This window comes from Manduca sexta, chromosome 25, assembly GCF_014839805.1.
Source record: "Manduca sexta isolate Smith_Timp_Sample1 chromosome 25, JHU_Msex_v1.0, whole genome shotgun sequence".
Classification (NCBI taxonomy): Eukaryota; Metazoa; Arthropoda; class Insecta; order Lepidoptera; family Sphingidae; genus Manduca; species Manduca sexta.
Genome location: NC_051139.1, coordinates 8,711,627 through 8,727,055, shown reverse-complemented (window position 1 = coordinate 8,727,055; position 15,429 = coordinate 8,711,627). Strand labels below are relative to the sequence as shown.

The 15,429-nt window shown below is 32.8% G+C and overlaps 2 protein-coding genes and 1 long non-coding RNA gene across 3 annotated transcripts; 1 reads left to right on the top strand and 2 right to left on the bottom strand.

Moving 5' to 3' along the window:
- The first annotated feature begins 1,854 nt into the window (after positions 1 to 1,854).
- On the top strand, positions 1,855 to 7,799 carry LOC115448354 (nuclear speckle splicing regulatory protein 1). Its single transcript, XM_037442738.1, has 6 exons — positions 1,855 to 1,885; positions 1,971 to 2,142; positions 3,944 to 4,082; positions 4,454 to 4,651; positions 6,137 to 6,302; positions 7,177 to 7,799. The coding sequence occupies exons 2-6, from the start codon at positions 2,126 to 2,128 to the stop codon at positions 7,770 to 7,772; spliced, it is 1,116 nt and encodes a 371-aa protein (XP_037298635.1). The 5' UTR covers positions 1,855 to 1,885; positions 1,971 to 2,125; the 3' UTR covers positions 7,773 to 7,799.
- LOC115448353 (negative elongation factor D) lies at positions 7,788 to 15,243 on the bottom strand. Its single transcript, XM_030175761.2, has 12 exons — positions 14,999 to 15,243; positions 14,683 to 14,908; positions 14,438 to 14,547; positions 14,249 to 14,356; positions 13,700 to 13,849; positions 11,876 to 12,006; positions 10,688 to 10,875; positions 9,645 to 9,885; positions 9,351 to 9,561; positions 8,829 to 8,969; positions 8,624 to 8,753; positions 7,788 to 7,865 (listed from the first exon to the last, which is right to left on the bottom strand). The coding sequence occupies exons 1-12, from the start codon at positions 15,056 to 15,058 to the stop codon at positions 7,834 to 7,836; spliced, it is 1,728 nt and encodes a 575-aa protein (XP_030031621.1). The 5' UTR covers positions 15,059 to 15,243; the 3' UTR covers positions 7,788 to 7,833.
- On the bottom strand, positions 12,861 to 13,154 carry LOC119190556. Its single transcript, XR_005113004.1, has 2 exons — positions 13,066 to 13,154; positions 12,861 to 12,972 (listed from the first exon to the last, which is right to left on the bottom strand). It is a non-coding gene; the product is annotated as an uncharacterized LOC119190556 (long non-coding RNA).
- Positions 15,244 to 15,429: the final 186 nt, after the last annotated feature.

Genomic DNA, 15,429 nt, shown 5'->3' with positions numbered 1-15,429 from the left:
GCCAGATCGTTGCAATCATTTATGTAGGGATATACAACACCACATCATATTATCGATCGAATAGGGAACGTCCCTAGATAGGAGCAGATTTATAGTAAGTTGGCAGACTTGCGTCATTTTTATGCGTAATGTTGGTATAAAGTCTTCCTTAAACTGAGGTCATATATATGTGTGTGAGCTCAAAAATAATTATACTCAGTGCCGCCTTTGCTTACGTAGTATATTACTCTGGTATATTACTTACTCTATGGTATATTACAGCCTAGCGCAACAAGGAACAAAAAATCTTTTGTATGGAATTGACATGGCATTTAATGGCGGATACTGCTATCTCTCTCTCTCAGTACAGTTTCTCTTTCTATTCCTCACCGCCATTATTATTGTTTGTTTACTTCCTGACGTTTTGGAATACATTTGTGTTTTATTGATTTATGATTGTATTATTTGTTATTCAAACAAGTAAAAATATACCAAAAAGTGTTTTTGTTGGTGTAAGTGAATACGTTTTAAAGACATGCCACCAAAAAACGTTTCATTACGTGTGAAATTTGTGGAGATCGAGCCAGTCGAATAAATCACAAAAGCAGAATGTTTATGGCGAAATTTCCATTGGATGAGGTCAGATAAGCATTAATTAGATGTTTTTAGTCATCGCGTAAATAAAGTAGCTTAGAAATAATAAAAATTCTCATTTTCTAATTACCATTATGTTACTAGTGATGTTGTCATTATTATCGATATCGATACCTGTTTAAATTTATTAATCAATTTGCCCTCCATGGTTTCACCTATTTAAGTCCAGATTCTGTGGGAACATAGTGTAAATAAAAAGTAGTAATTCTAACTATCTACATACCAAGTTTAATCGCAATCATTTTAGATTTTTGCGGGTACGAATAATAAACATACAATTGCATGCACACGCTTTGTAATATTAGTAAGATAGTATAGTAAGTCCTGATGACTGATCATCAGGACAAAATATACTAAATTCGTGTATGTGTGTATGTGTGTACTTAAAAATGCGTTGAGCAATCAATGTGCCTGGGCACTGTTTATGATTTTAGGCTTAAATATAATTTAATAAGCAATTTATTTACAATTAAAAAATATTTCCAGATGCCGAAAGTGAGTTCAGGTTGTGGGAAAAGAAGATTTGATATATGTTCCCATAGAAAAGCTGCATACTTTGAAATATGTGTGTGGTTCTCACTTTAATAACAAAGATTTTAATAAAAAGAACAATCGCCTTAGAAAGTCAGCCATACCATCGAAAAATTTGAAAGCTGATCCACTTCCTGATGAAATGTTGTTTGAATTTCCGTGCCATGTTTTTATAAACAATTATTGCACAAATGATAATATCTTTCAAGAGAAGTGCGACAAAGAAGTGTCACCATCCTTTGACTTTATAATTAAATATTCTCATTGTAACTTGACCTATCATAAGTGCAACTATATTCGCCTACATGGTGAATGAAGGATTTTATTTTAAAATACAATTATTATTCAACATGTGAAAGCTTTTTATTTTGAGTCCTCATTTTAGTCCAGCCTTGTAATTATAGTGCTAAAATGTTCACTGTATATTGCGAGTTGGATTGATAATGTGGACTCGAAAATACATTATATGAATTTTATCAAAGTAGCTTTAGCGTCGATTCCCACCCAGTAGAATTTATCGATATCGATAAAAGTGCTCACCACTATGTATTTTGTTCAGTTGGTAGTATTGTTATTTGACGTTCCTGACGTATTCTTCCGTGATATTGGTATTGATACGCCATGTAAATTCGATTTTATTACTTTGTACTAAGTCCTGTCTCTTAAAACGTAGTGATTATATTCTCTTTGGTATATTACTTTATGTTGACAATTGCGACAGGTTGTAATTTAACGATCGCATTAAAATTGCCTTAGTTTTACTTTTATTGATAACTCTAATTGTATTTGTTTTTCATATTCTATAGAAAATGAATATTCTATGTTCTCATCAAGAAATTTAATACAGTGATTCTAAGAGGTTACAGAATGCCGACGTGAAACGTGAAAGCATATGATTTATAGTATAACTCTGGACAAAGAATAGAATACTAATAATTTTTTTTCTCCATAAATATTAATAATGGCGAGCAATAAAAAGTAAGTAAATATACACTTGTGAAATTATATATTGCCAATGTTTTATATATTTCTTTAAAACAGAATAATTAGTACTTTTAGGCCGTAAATGAATGCTGGACGCATATTGAGTCACTTATGTCTACTTTATCAGACAGTAGAAAAGGCAAAGGAGATTTATTAATATGCAATTTATGTCTTCAAATTTATTTTTTTTTCTAGACATTAAGATGGTCTAGCCAGCTATAAACCTGACATTGGGACCAAATTTGTGCTCCTAAAGTTATTATTAATTGGTTCTAAGTCTTATTTGAAATGTCCACATGACATCACAGCATGCTTAATATGTGCAAAAAACATTGGTTTGAGTTACAGCATTCTTGTTCATCCACTCTCAGATTTGGTTGTATAATTGTACCAATTTGCTAATAAGTATCATTAAATAATAATTGTCTTACCAGTATACTGTACAGTGGGCAATGTGGTTACACAGCTACAAAGCCCTGTTTATGATTAAATTAAAAAAAAATACAAATATGCCAATTTGCGGAATAACAACTAGTCCATTGAAAAGTTACATTTGGGGTTGCGTTTTTTAGAGGACGCAATTTTATTTTTTAGAAGTGTAGGGGGGGTCAGTGTAAAGCTAAAACCAAGTTTGTGGGGTTGCCACCCTTGTCGGCCATCTTGGGTTCAAATGGTTTTACGATGTATCTCTTAAACTATTAATCTGACAAAAATTGTACACATTTTTGTTGCAAATTAAATTCTCTACAACTTTGGTCCAGTAACTTTTGTCGTAGAACTATAAATAAAAAGTTATAAGCAAAAATGTTAAGCAATTGCTTCATCTGTCCCAAAGCGATTCAGGATCCAAGTAATTCGCGTACAAGCCGACAACCGCGGGTTTGTGTTGTACGTATTATGAACCTTATAAACACACGTTCTGATGACGTTGCAATGGACATTGCTTAACATTGAATTTCTTAACATTTTCGCTTATAACTTTTTTATTTATAGTTCTCACGACAAAAAGTTACTGGACCAAAGTTGTAGAGAATTTAATTTGCAACATAAAATGTCTATAATTTTTTTTTGTCAGATAAATAGTTTAAGAGATACATCGTAAAAACCATTTCAAACCAAGATGGCGGCCGTGGGACAAGGGTGGCGACCCCACAAACTTGGTTTTAGCTTTACACTGACCCCCCCTACACTTCTAAAAAATAAAATTGCGTCCTCTAAAAAACGCAAGGTAAGGCCTAAAAAATGTAACATTTCAATGGACTAAACATGCAAAATGCATTTTGGAAAAATATTGGATGTAACTTACTTACTTAGTTTTTTCCATCTATATATTAATAGGAATAAGATCTCAAATATTTCTACATATGATGTATATAAATTATAAAAAGCGCCATCTGTTATCAAAAAGCTTTACTAATTCTCAGCAGTGAACTGATGATAAGAAATTTATTAACTGTGTAATCAATAATTATTTTATTAACACTAAAATATCAATATCTGGTAAAATGACAGTGATACACCCTTAATACTAATTATTGCTACTTACCACACAAAAGCAGAAACTTTATATGATTTTCTTTTACATAGATAGGTGACCAATACATATGTACCACACTTTTAAATGATAATCTTCTCAATTTTCCCTTCATATTATTTCTGTCATATCTCTTAACAATACATACTTTGAACAGCTTCCTACCTATAATATTTATAGATTTTGGACATTCTTCTGTATGATATGAATATAAACTTTAATTTTTTTCTACTGTTAACATAATTCTGTAATATTTTTTAGATATGGTCTTATATTGCCAGACAAAACACCACAACTGACTTTTCAAGCATCGAGAAATGTTTTTGGTAATGATTCTGACTCTGAAGAGGAAGGAAAAAAACCAGTATTGTTTAAGCCCAATGAGAGCCGTAACAGACAGGTATAATTTTTATTTCTGGCAATACTCAAATGAAAAATTATATGAACTTTAATCACTAGATTAACAAGTATTGCACTACTATTTGGTTTTTGGCCTATTTGCCTACTTCGATCCTATTTGGCTGTATACATAAAGAATATTTTGGTTCTATTCCGCCAAATACTTGTTTGTTTGTTTCACTGTTTAAATACAATACAATATGATGTAGTGTAGGATTGTTGGTTGTATTTAATTTTAATTATAATATTATTAATTTACCTTCTCAGGTAACAATTAATATTAGAAATAATTTAATTTTTTTAACTAGTTTTCATAATAGTATTAGTACATAATGCAATTTTGTTTTAAATATTACCATGGTTACTTTGCAGGCAAAAATTTCTCAAGAGAAGGCAATGCTGGAGGATCCTACAGTGTACCAGTATGATGAGATATATGATGAGGTAATAAATAAAAAAGAGAAAGAAATGTCTAAAAAGAAGGTAGAGAAAAAGCCTATGTATATAGAAAATTTAATTATATCAGCAAACAAAAGAAAAATAGAAAATGAAAGAAGAATTGAAAGACAGGTATGTCATAGTGTATTTTTACTAACCTGTTCGAGATGTATAAGCAGCAATGAACCACCCTGAATTACATCACATTTATTTTGTATGTGTGGGGATTCAGCTCAGTAACCCTTATTAAAATAATTTAAGGTGTACTCTAAATATTTTATATTGTATATCATATATATAAAATTTGTTATCAATAAGTAGAGTACAGTCTACAGCATAGTATTACTAGTCACAAATATAACACTAAGAGGCAGTATGGTTTCTCAAGTTTCAAATATTTTTCATTTGACTGCTCTCACAATATTAAATTTAGATAGTACTCATTTCAATAAGAGCATAGATCAGTGTAGTATGTATTAATATATCATACAACTCAGTTTCACTCTGAGGTGCAATATCTGCCGAGACATTGCCAAATAAAGGCTAGTATCCTAAGATAGTTGCCATTCAATAAACCCATATAAACATCAGCCGAAATGATCTCTTAAGTCACAATATGTGACAGATTACGACGGCCGAGTTTTGTTTCTTTAACATCGCCGACTCAGCTTAGAACAAGCTCTTAAATGACAGCTTAAATGACAGTTTATTAAATAGTTGAATACATTAAATGAGAGATACTTGAGATTTTTCTCAAAGGTGATATTGATTTATTAATATGGCCCAGTTACTTTTGTATTTGGTCGCCTTATAGATTTGTGATGTGAAATCGTAAGTAGTGGCCCTAAATAAAAAACATATTCTTGTGTGTTTCTTTACTGGGACTGACTGATGGGTTTTATATGGTTTCATTTATTTCATAATGGATCTATACTCCGCGCGTTAACTCCGAGGAATTTTAAAGAATGTTGGCATAGTGAATTATCGCCGTTTTCAATAAACGATCCAAATTGATGTTTTCCATCTATTGGGAAAATGAACCAATCGGAACAAAGCTTTTCTGATATGCTTAAAAATTACATATTTTGTTTGGTTTATTTTCAGCATCAGATCGAAGATTAAGGTTGTTATTGTTATATGTAATATGTTGATCGTTTATTAAAAACTGCCGTTAGTCGTTATAGCATTATCGATGTCGATCAGTCGGAGAACGTGCGTTGTAATTTTTTTAAATGTTTTCGATACAAAATAATATATTAGTTTACAATATACACTGATTTAAGAATGTAAATTTATTTAAATATATTTGGTATTTTCTTGCTACAACCTTGGGCGATTGGAAAACTTAAACTCGACCCGCAATTGCTCGGAGTTCGCGCGTGACTATACATATATTATAATACAGTATATTTTTAAGGTTTGTTATAAATTTCTTAAAATAATGCCTTTTTTGGAATACAACTTTTAGCTGAATTACCGTTTAACCATTGGGAATGTGAAACAAAATTTTATAAACAATATTAACTTATATTACGTTGTGTCGCGTTCCCTTTCGGAAAATTTCACCCTTCGCCACTGATGGGTAACCTATATTGTAAGTACATATTTTAATTTTAGATACAAAAGGAAAGAGAAAAGGAAGGTGACGAATTTAAAGACAAAGAGATATTTGTTACATCAGCCTATAAAAAGAAATTGGAGGAAATGAAATTAGAAGAAGAAAAAGAGAAACGTGAAGAATATTTAGAAAGCATAGGAGATGTGACTAAACAAAAAGACTTAGGTAATTATTGAATAAAATATTACAAGGCAATATTTACAAGGCTTTCTAACTAAAACGAGCATTTATATTGTTAAAAAAACTGGCATGAATAAAATGATAACCAAGCATTCTTTTCTTAGTATTTAAGGTCGAAACGTAAAACGGTTCTCAGACTAACATCTTTCTGCCTGGCTCCATAACAATATCTTTTTTTTACTTTTGCATTCATAATCAGAATCTGCCGTCGTAGTTGAGTGTTTAACGTGACTTGGCGGCTCAGGTACGAGGAACTTTTAAACCTCGCGTTGGCTTTGTTACTAAAAGACCTATTTGCGTATTTTACTGCGTGCCTAGATTTCTTAGAAATATCATTGACATAAAAAAACATTAAAAGCGTCGATAGCCTATTTGGGTGCGGAACGGACTGCCGTCACGAATGTCCGAAGGGTCAAAACCCAAGGGAACAGACCTTTGATTTTTCTAAAATGATGTGTGGATTCTTTGTGAATTGTCGCTTGCTTTACCGATGAAGGAACATCGTGAGGGAACCTATATCTAAGAAGTTCTCTATAGCAATTTTGTGTGTGTCATCAATCCGCACTAGGCCGGCGTGTTGAACTAAGGCCTAATCTCTCTCAGTAGTAGAGGAGGCCCGTGCCCAGCAGTGGGAGAGTATATAACACAGGGCTGATATTATACATTTCTCGGCAGTCCGTTCCACACCCAACTAGGCTATCGGCACTTTCATTTTATTATTACTTAGTCAGCCAAATCATATTACATAAGCTTGTGCTTAGGTATGTTAGAAAAAAATGAAAAAATAATATATTTTCTATTTTCAAGATTATCTTTGTGCAGTTATGTAAATTTTAATCACGATTTAATATATTTTTAGGAGGTTTCTATCGCCATCTGTACGAACAAAAATTAGGAAAGGATGAAAACCCTACCGCGAAAAAGGAGACAAATATTTGTACAGATCGGAAAGAGAATATTTCAACCACTGAGAAAATCGATAAGTGTGAGGATCTCGACAAATCGAAGAAAAGAAATTACCGAAAGAGAAAAACTTCACTGGAAAATAAAGGTTATTTATCTGATGGGGAGTTAGAGGACTCAGATGAAGAAATTAATAGATTAAATCTTGATGACATTAGAATGGCGAAAAAGCATAAAAAGAATGATGAAAATATTGATGCGGACTCTGACTTTTCAATTGATGAGTCAAGTGATGATGAAGCTGATAAGAAAATCGATGTCAATGTAAATCAGAATGAAAATGAAGAGGAGTTTAAGAAACCCCCAATTCCAGATAATAGTAAAAAATCGACAACTGATTCGGATATTAAAGATGTTAAAATCTTTGAAACACAAATTACTGAAGTGAAAGAGAAACCTAAAATTGACATTTGGAAAAAGCGGACAGTAGGTGTTGTATTTGAGGAAGCTCTTAAAAGATATTATGAGAGAAAGGCGGCTAGGGGACGTTGAATGACTAATAATAAATTATAGAAATTATAATGTGTTTAATTACTTTTATAAATTAACATTTTTAAACTACAACGTAGTGCGCCTTGCAGTGAACTGGAAAAAAAAATTTACAATTATCAAATTGTAGAAAAATAGATAGACTATTAAAAATCATAACTAAATTACTAAAAAGTAAATTATATTGTATCGCTGGATACGGGCTGCTAATGGCTATTATTCCGAAGTCTTCAGTTCACCATGCTAGCCACTGAAACTAAGAGTTCGTAGATTTTCCTCAGACATTCATTTTATACCTACATGTCAATATGACATATATACAGTGTGTCGATTTAACCCTCATGTACGTTTGTCTCCTGGACTATGAGCGAGAAGGAACAGAGTGCGCATATGTGTACTGCGCACACACTTGCACTACAGTATCTCCTGCGTATCTGGCTCATCTCCGTTGAGATTGACTGCTGTGGCCGAAATTCGGCTAGGGTATTAATTCATTCATGTTGCATAGTAAGTAATAATTGATGGTAATGTCTATCATAAAAACGGACTACAATTAATAATTGCAATTATTTTGAAAAGTAGGTCTTACTTTGTGATCTAATTTGAGACCTGTTTTGTTCTTTGTCACATCTACGTATACTAGGTATTGCTAGGGTTTCCGCCGGCGTGAAGGTACTTTTTCGGATTACATATTTTATATACAGGCCGTGGCATGTGTGTGCCAAATTTAGTTTAAGTCTGTTTAAATGTTTCTGATTGCATTTCTAATAAATATTAAAATATCTAAACACCCAAAGTTTTTATAATATTAGCATAAATATTACATATAATATTAAAATTAATACTTTGATTACCTATGAATTCAGACACAGGATCATTTTCGCCTTCTGCTCTCATTGTTCCAGTAATTTCTTCATTTTCCACCATTGGTAACACAAGTTGCACAAACTCAGGGGTGTAAGGTGGAGCGATTGCATCCAAAACCTTGAAATGTTGACAAGCATTATATATTTTTGTATTTTGTAAATTCTTATTGTGGATATCAAGGAGACTCATTACCTCTGTTATAAAATATCTTATCAATGATATATCAGTATCGCCACGTTGCCAACACTGTTTAATGTAACGCAGGACTGGCACCACGCAGCCGCGGCTCAATAAGTTTACCATACGATCAAGAAGCATTTTCTTTAACTCCAACTGAAATAATAATAATAATTTTCATCTTTTCTATCCTAAAACAAAGTATCCCGCAGCGTCTGTTTGTCTTCTGGCTGAACGCGATAAAGTCAATAACCAAGGAAAGAATTCCGATGAAATTTGGTATGGACATAGTTTGAGACCCAGGGAATGATATAGGCTACTTTTTATGCTGGCAAAATATATAGTGGGATTTTTTCTTGTATTATTACTTGAAATAGACCAATGACAGATTTCATTAAACCATACCTGCTGGTAACTGGGTATGTGTTAATGGTACGAATAAACCAATAAAAATATTTCACTATGAAACCAACGGAAGCTTGTAAGTTCGTTTACAGGAATCAGCCATAAGATTAAAATTGTGAATTATAATCATACCTGAACTAAAATTTCCAATTCATCTTGAGGAGATTCAAATAATTGTACCAATAATCTGAGTAACCTATGGTGCAGCAACAAATGACAGGAGGCAACTTCATCCAAAAGTGCCAAATGTACAGGACAATGTTCTGTACACAGTTTGAAATATGATGGTTCAGTAACAACACATTCAACCCAAACTAAAACACCCATTCCAACAACTGGAAATCTGTGAATTTAAAATTTTTCCTTTAGCCATTTTTGTGTTTGTGTATGTTTTATTCCATTTTAGGTAAGTGCAATGAATATTACCGAATGCAATGGTATAATGTCGGCAATTCCGCAATTAATTCACTGGAACTAGCGGAACTACTACATACTGCGTGAACCTTCTCAATTGCTTGGACAGTTGCTTTTAGTTCCTCTTTGACGGGCTTTCCCAGGGAGTGACCTTCGCATACACTGGCAGCGTATGCCAGCAAATACATATATTTTGATTTATGCTCAGGGTTTAATTTGCTTCCCATTTTGAATAGTGAATCTACAAGTAGCTCTGTAAAATCAAAGTGAGCGTTGAATATTGTATAGTATAGTAGTATATAGTATCAAAATAACATTAATTAATTGTATGCTCTTGCATATTAAGTAAGAGATGAAGAGATGATTTTAAGAACGTATTTAAAGAGAAAAACTAAATATTTCATAATTGTAGGTAAGTAAATGGGTACCTAATATGTGCATTGTGCCTAAGTATTTTGTTATGAATGTCTAACAGACTTCGGTCCAATTAGTATTAAAGAACATATTAAAATGGTAATAATATAGTGATGAGAAATTCACTTAAAGAGGTATACGGTACAATATGAAAAAATTTAAAGTACAAATGGAATAAAGTCGTTTTCGATGTAAGCACAGTCACCTACAAAAGTAATTGACTAACTGAACAAATATAAAACTTCAAAAGGATTCTAAGTACATAAAGTTCATTCGAAATATTCATTTTTCTTTAACTAAAAGTAAACCCATTGAAAATTATTTTAGTATACAAAAACCCATTGTTGGTACATCCAGCTACTTTTGTGGTTGATTATACTTTGTAAGCTGTTTGAAATTCATATCGAAAGAGTGGCGGCCTTTGGAGGAAACCACCCGCAACCCGGTGTTTTGAGCTTAAAGGTGCCATGAAAAAGCTTTATTAACATCTTACCAATAAAACTACGAGATCCGCGTCAGAGGTATTTTTTGTTCCCCAAGGGGCTTCGCGTCGTTTAAGGGCGCCAATATACTTAATAAAAGCTTTTTGAACACATTTCATATTTGTATTTAAATAAATGGTATTATTATTATTCACAAACCTAAAAACTGAGGTATTCTTAACAAATGTACTGGTGGAGGTTCAGACTGGGTGTACGCTCTGTACAGAACCGATATGTCGGCTGGATTCAAGGCGCCGCGCGACAACATGGCCGCGAGGGCCGTGCGAGCGTTGCGCCACGACTCGCCCGCCGTCAAAGCTAACGTTATCGGAGTCACATCGTGCCCACTGTAATACAATCGACATTTATTTCATAGAATATATCGCGATTGTTGAAAGGCTAAATGAATTAAGCGCCATGTTTTTGCGACACTAAGTTTCATACATATTTAAAAATAAACACGTTTTTCTTTCTTTTTAATTAGAGTGCGTTCGGCTAATTTCGGACAGTTTTTCGGTGTGTTGCGAGGAGTCTCGGAAACATTTTTTTTTCTCATAAAATATTAAAGCGATACCGGCATTTTATACATGAAACTGGTTATTATTAATGCTACTTTATGTGATAATTTAATCATCGTCCAATTCTCTCTGTGTAAGCTTAAAAATAAATGATAATATCTGTATAGAAATTTAAAACCCTTAGAAAAGATCGGACCTTCGCGGGGTAAGTTCGGACTCAGTTTTAATAACGCCCACAAACGTCCACAAAATCAAACAGAAGTCTCAAAAATGTTAAGAAGAGCGAAATCCACCTTTTTTGTTTCAATGCACATAGCGCACCCGTTCCTGGTCGTAGCATCAACTGTGGTATATAGGGTGGGGCAAAAAGAGACAGCGTAGCCGCCTACATAGCGTAAACTAAAAAATAACCGTAGGTTCGTTGTATTTTTTCGTTATACGATCTTACCCCGTATCTGATCTTACCCGAACGCACCTTAGTTAATTTTTTTCGAAAAAAAATGTCGCCTAAGTCAATTAGCCTTTCAACCGTCGATATATTCTTGGCAAACAAATTAGTATTAATTTACTCATAACACACATATTTTCATTTGTAGGTTATCACCATCCCATTATAATTAAACATACAGTATTTATATAAAAAAGAAATCTAAAAGATTATATATTTTTTTTTGTCAGTCAACCTAATACTAGGTATGTGGTATCTTATGTTTAATGATAGTACAAATAATTCTCTCTCACAACCTCAGTGCAAAATTAAACCTTTATCAATGCTATAAATCATAATCTTATGGTAATATTCACAAAGTTTTAAGCACATTTGCTGCACCTTTGCTGTGCACATCTAGTAATTTCTTGACCAAGCCTTTTCATAATGGCCCCACCTCTCGGTTCTTGAGACAGGATGTGCACAATGACTTGACTGTATACATAGGTATGAGCACCATGGCAGACCATTTTCTGTAATGAGATTAAAATATTTGAACATAATACAACTAACTTAATATCTTTTTATATGGCCACAGTTCGTAAGTCTGGATATATAAACAGGCCAGGGGCCTTACCACCATCTTTTACAAAACCATCATATTGCAGGAACGTTTTGTTTCAAGCTTAAAGTAATATTACTCAGATTCGTACTATGACCTCATAAAAACAATATTGTTTTACTTCTGCGTAGGGATGGAAAAGAACGAATGATTGTTTATTCCCTGATTTAAGATGGCTAAACATTTTATGTACGTTCCAAGTCACGCATATACTAAACTGTTTAAATAAATATTAAAGTCAGAATAATATATTTTTATGTTAGTTTTATAAGTGCATTGTGAATAAAAATAAATAAGCTGTATAATTATAAAAAAACGGAACGGAACGGTTTTACTAATGTCATTAGACCCAAGTTCGCGGTCGCAGTTTAAATGTTTATTGTGGCAGTGATGATATAAAATATTATTTAATACATTTGTTTATAGTTTAAGCTTGATAGTGTCGATATGATGTCAAGCAGCGAGTGAGTATAATATGCTTTAATACTTTATATGCTAAAACAATGAAGTAATTATTGCACAGCGATACTTCGAATACATTTTAAATAATAATTGCCATGAGAAATTTGGTTTAAAACATTCAATAGGTAACATATTAATAAAAAATACAATAAATATGACGAGATACTAGCGTATTATGCCTAGAAATTATATAAAAATCCTAATAGAACCAATATAAAACAAAGAAATCATACATTCTTGAGATTTTGACATTGGAATTTCAAGAGGTTTTTTTTTCATTAAAGTGGTTTGCATTTTTTTGCAGCGGCAGAGTTCGGAGAGTTTCGGGGCGACAACTACAGTTATTATGGGAATATTAATTACTAGCAGCATTGTCTTGCTCTATAAATTCGAAGATTTCGTATTCATTGGCCATCTAAAATCACACCACATTCATAATAATTATGCGCCCTTTTTGGATGATATACCGTTATAACACACATCATGAGTATTTAAAACAGTTACGCACATTTTTTTATATACTTTTGAAGAATATATGAAAGAAAATCGCAAAATAATGTTAAAAAAGTCTTGGAAAAGCAACTTTTATAATACTGCCAAATTTGACATAAGAACAATATTACTTCTGTCTAAAAACACTTCATGGTACGCTATTGAATGAATGATTTACGATGACGTCACACAAAACTGCTTGATAAGACATCGTAGTTTTAAGCTTGTTTTAAGCTCGTCATGGTACGAAATTTCTAAGTAAGGTTATAATAAGACTGTTATAAGAGATGGTGGTAAGGCCCCAGGGCTTAGCTGGATGATGTCTATAATAAAATGTTCTTTAAGTGCATCTGAATGAAATAGTTTGTCATGACAAATGTCTGCAGCTTCAAAGCCCAAGGTACACACCTCTGATTGTTGTTATGTGTATATTATTTACCAATTATCATGCCCTTAACATTTTATACATGAGAATTGTCTAAGAAGAATTTTGAAAATATGTAAAGTCTGCAAACTTATATAAGGCCAGCGTTTATCCTGAAGAGGAGGACTAAAACTCTCTGTGAAGAGGAAGCCTATGCTTAGTATTGGGCAGTAAATGACACAGAGGTAGTGTTGTTATAATAAACAGCACAATTAAAAATACTTACAGCACACTCATTAACACTGTTTTGCCAATCATCAGAACTCTGCAAAAAACCCACAATAGCCGACTTGAGGACTCGAGAAAATACTTCAATTTGTTGTGCTGCTGTTGATATACTGGTGATTTCTCCTTGAAAGCCAGCATCGGATATTAACTGTAAATATATACATATGTATATAGATTTATTGTCTTCATTGTAATGAATCTCACAATCTGTGTAAGTATAGATAAAAAAAACTATCAAATAATAAATCTTTTTATGGAAGATTCCATAAAAAGATGATATCTTTCTAAACATAATATATGTCATACTGTGTTATTATTATGATTGACAACAAATGTCACATCTTTCTAACTTTTGGGTGTTGGACTGAGGAACACAATCACATTTTGCCCATTTTTAGATTTAATGCATTGGGGGCACATGTTATGGCACTCATCATAAGAGTTTAGATTAGTGCCTGTTATGCACAACCAATATTGGGATTGATACTGAGTAGAAAGACCTAATACTATACAAGCCAACATCGCAGAAAAATATATGTAAACTTACCTTAATAGTAAAGTTGAGCATAAGACAATCAGGGTATTCTTCAGCTAGCCTGTATATCAAGGATCGCCAAGTGGGATGTTCTATCATTTCAGTTAACCAAGCTGGAGTCTAGAAATAAATTATTATTTCAATAATTTTGACCTGACATGTACTATTATTGTTAGAAATACTTTCAATATTTAAACTTACGTCACCCTCCTCAGTGAAGATTGTATCTGCTTTTTTAGGGTCAAATGTTTTCAATATCATATCTTTCAGATGATTTTCAACCATTGCTTGGACTTCTGTGACTTTTACTCCTGTTATAAATAAAGTGAAAATAGTAGTAGTCCATACACTACACAGTATGGCCAGAATAATATACTTACAGGGAATGAAATACTTTTTATCTTTGGAAAGAATAACTTATTTATCAAGATTTAAATAATAATTACCGCCAAGAATAAGCCATTCTGCTAATAAATTTGCCATTTGAGCTACAGCATTATAGTTCATTGACAATTGCTCAATAACTTGTTCAGGGTTTCCTCCTGCTTGGAAGTATCTTTTAAGTTGGCCAAATATGCCAGGCTCCATAATATAGTCTGGGGTTTTGAACTTTTCTAAGCATTCATGCAACACTTCTTCAGGATTTTCTATAACATCTTCGTTGCCTTCTTCCTGCGGTAATAAAATACTCTAAATGTAAAGATACATACGATACTTAGGTACCTATTTTTTTGAATATTTTAGCAGATACATTCATGGTACCTCGTATTGATTATGATTAGGAGCTTCCCAAACACGTTCTTCTTCATATTGGCTAGGCATATTTAGCGAAAATTGTATGTATGAGAAACACAAACAAAATACTCAATATTTTTTATGATTATCTTCAAAGAGATTTTTTTTTTTATGTCTACAAGCACTGTGTTCAGTGTTGCCAGGGCCCTTGAGTCGTAAGTTACATTTCGTTTCCTGAAATGTTACATTTTTGCTGCAAAAGTTACATTATTGTTTTGTTTTTAATTTACGCGTTTTTGGGCTAGCATTTCTGTAGCTACGAAACCGCGGGGATTCGCGAAGTAGGAAATGTGCGCGAGCGCGCACACTCAAGCAAAATCAAGTTTTAATATAGGCAAGATACGTTTCATTTTGTCATGGCGAGCCACCTCTAAGTGTGATATGGATTGAAATACTTT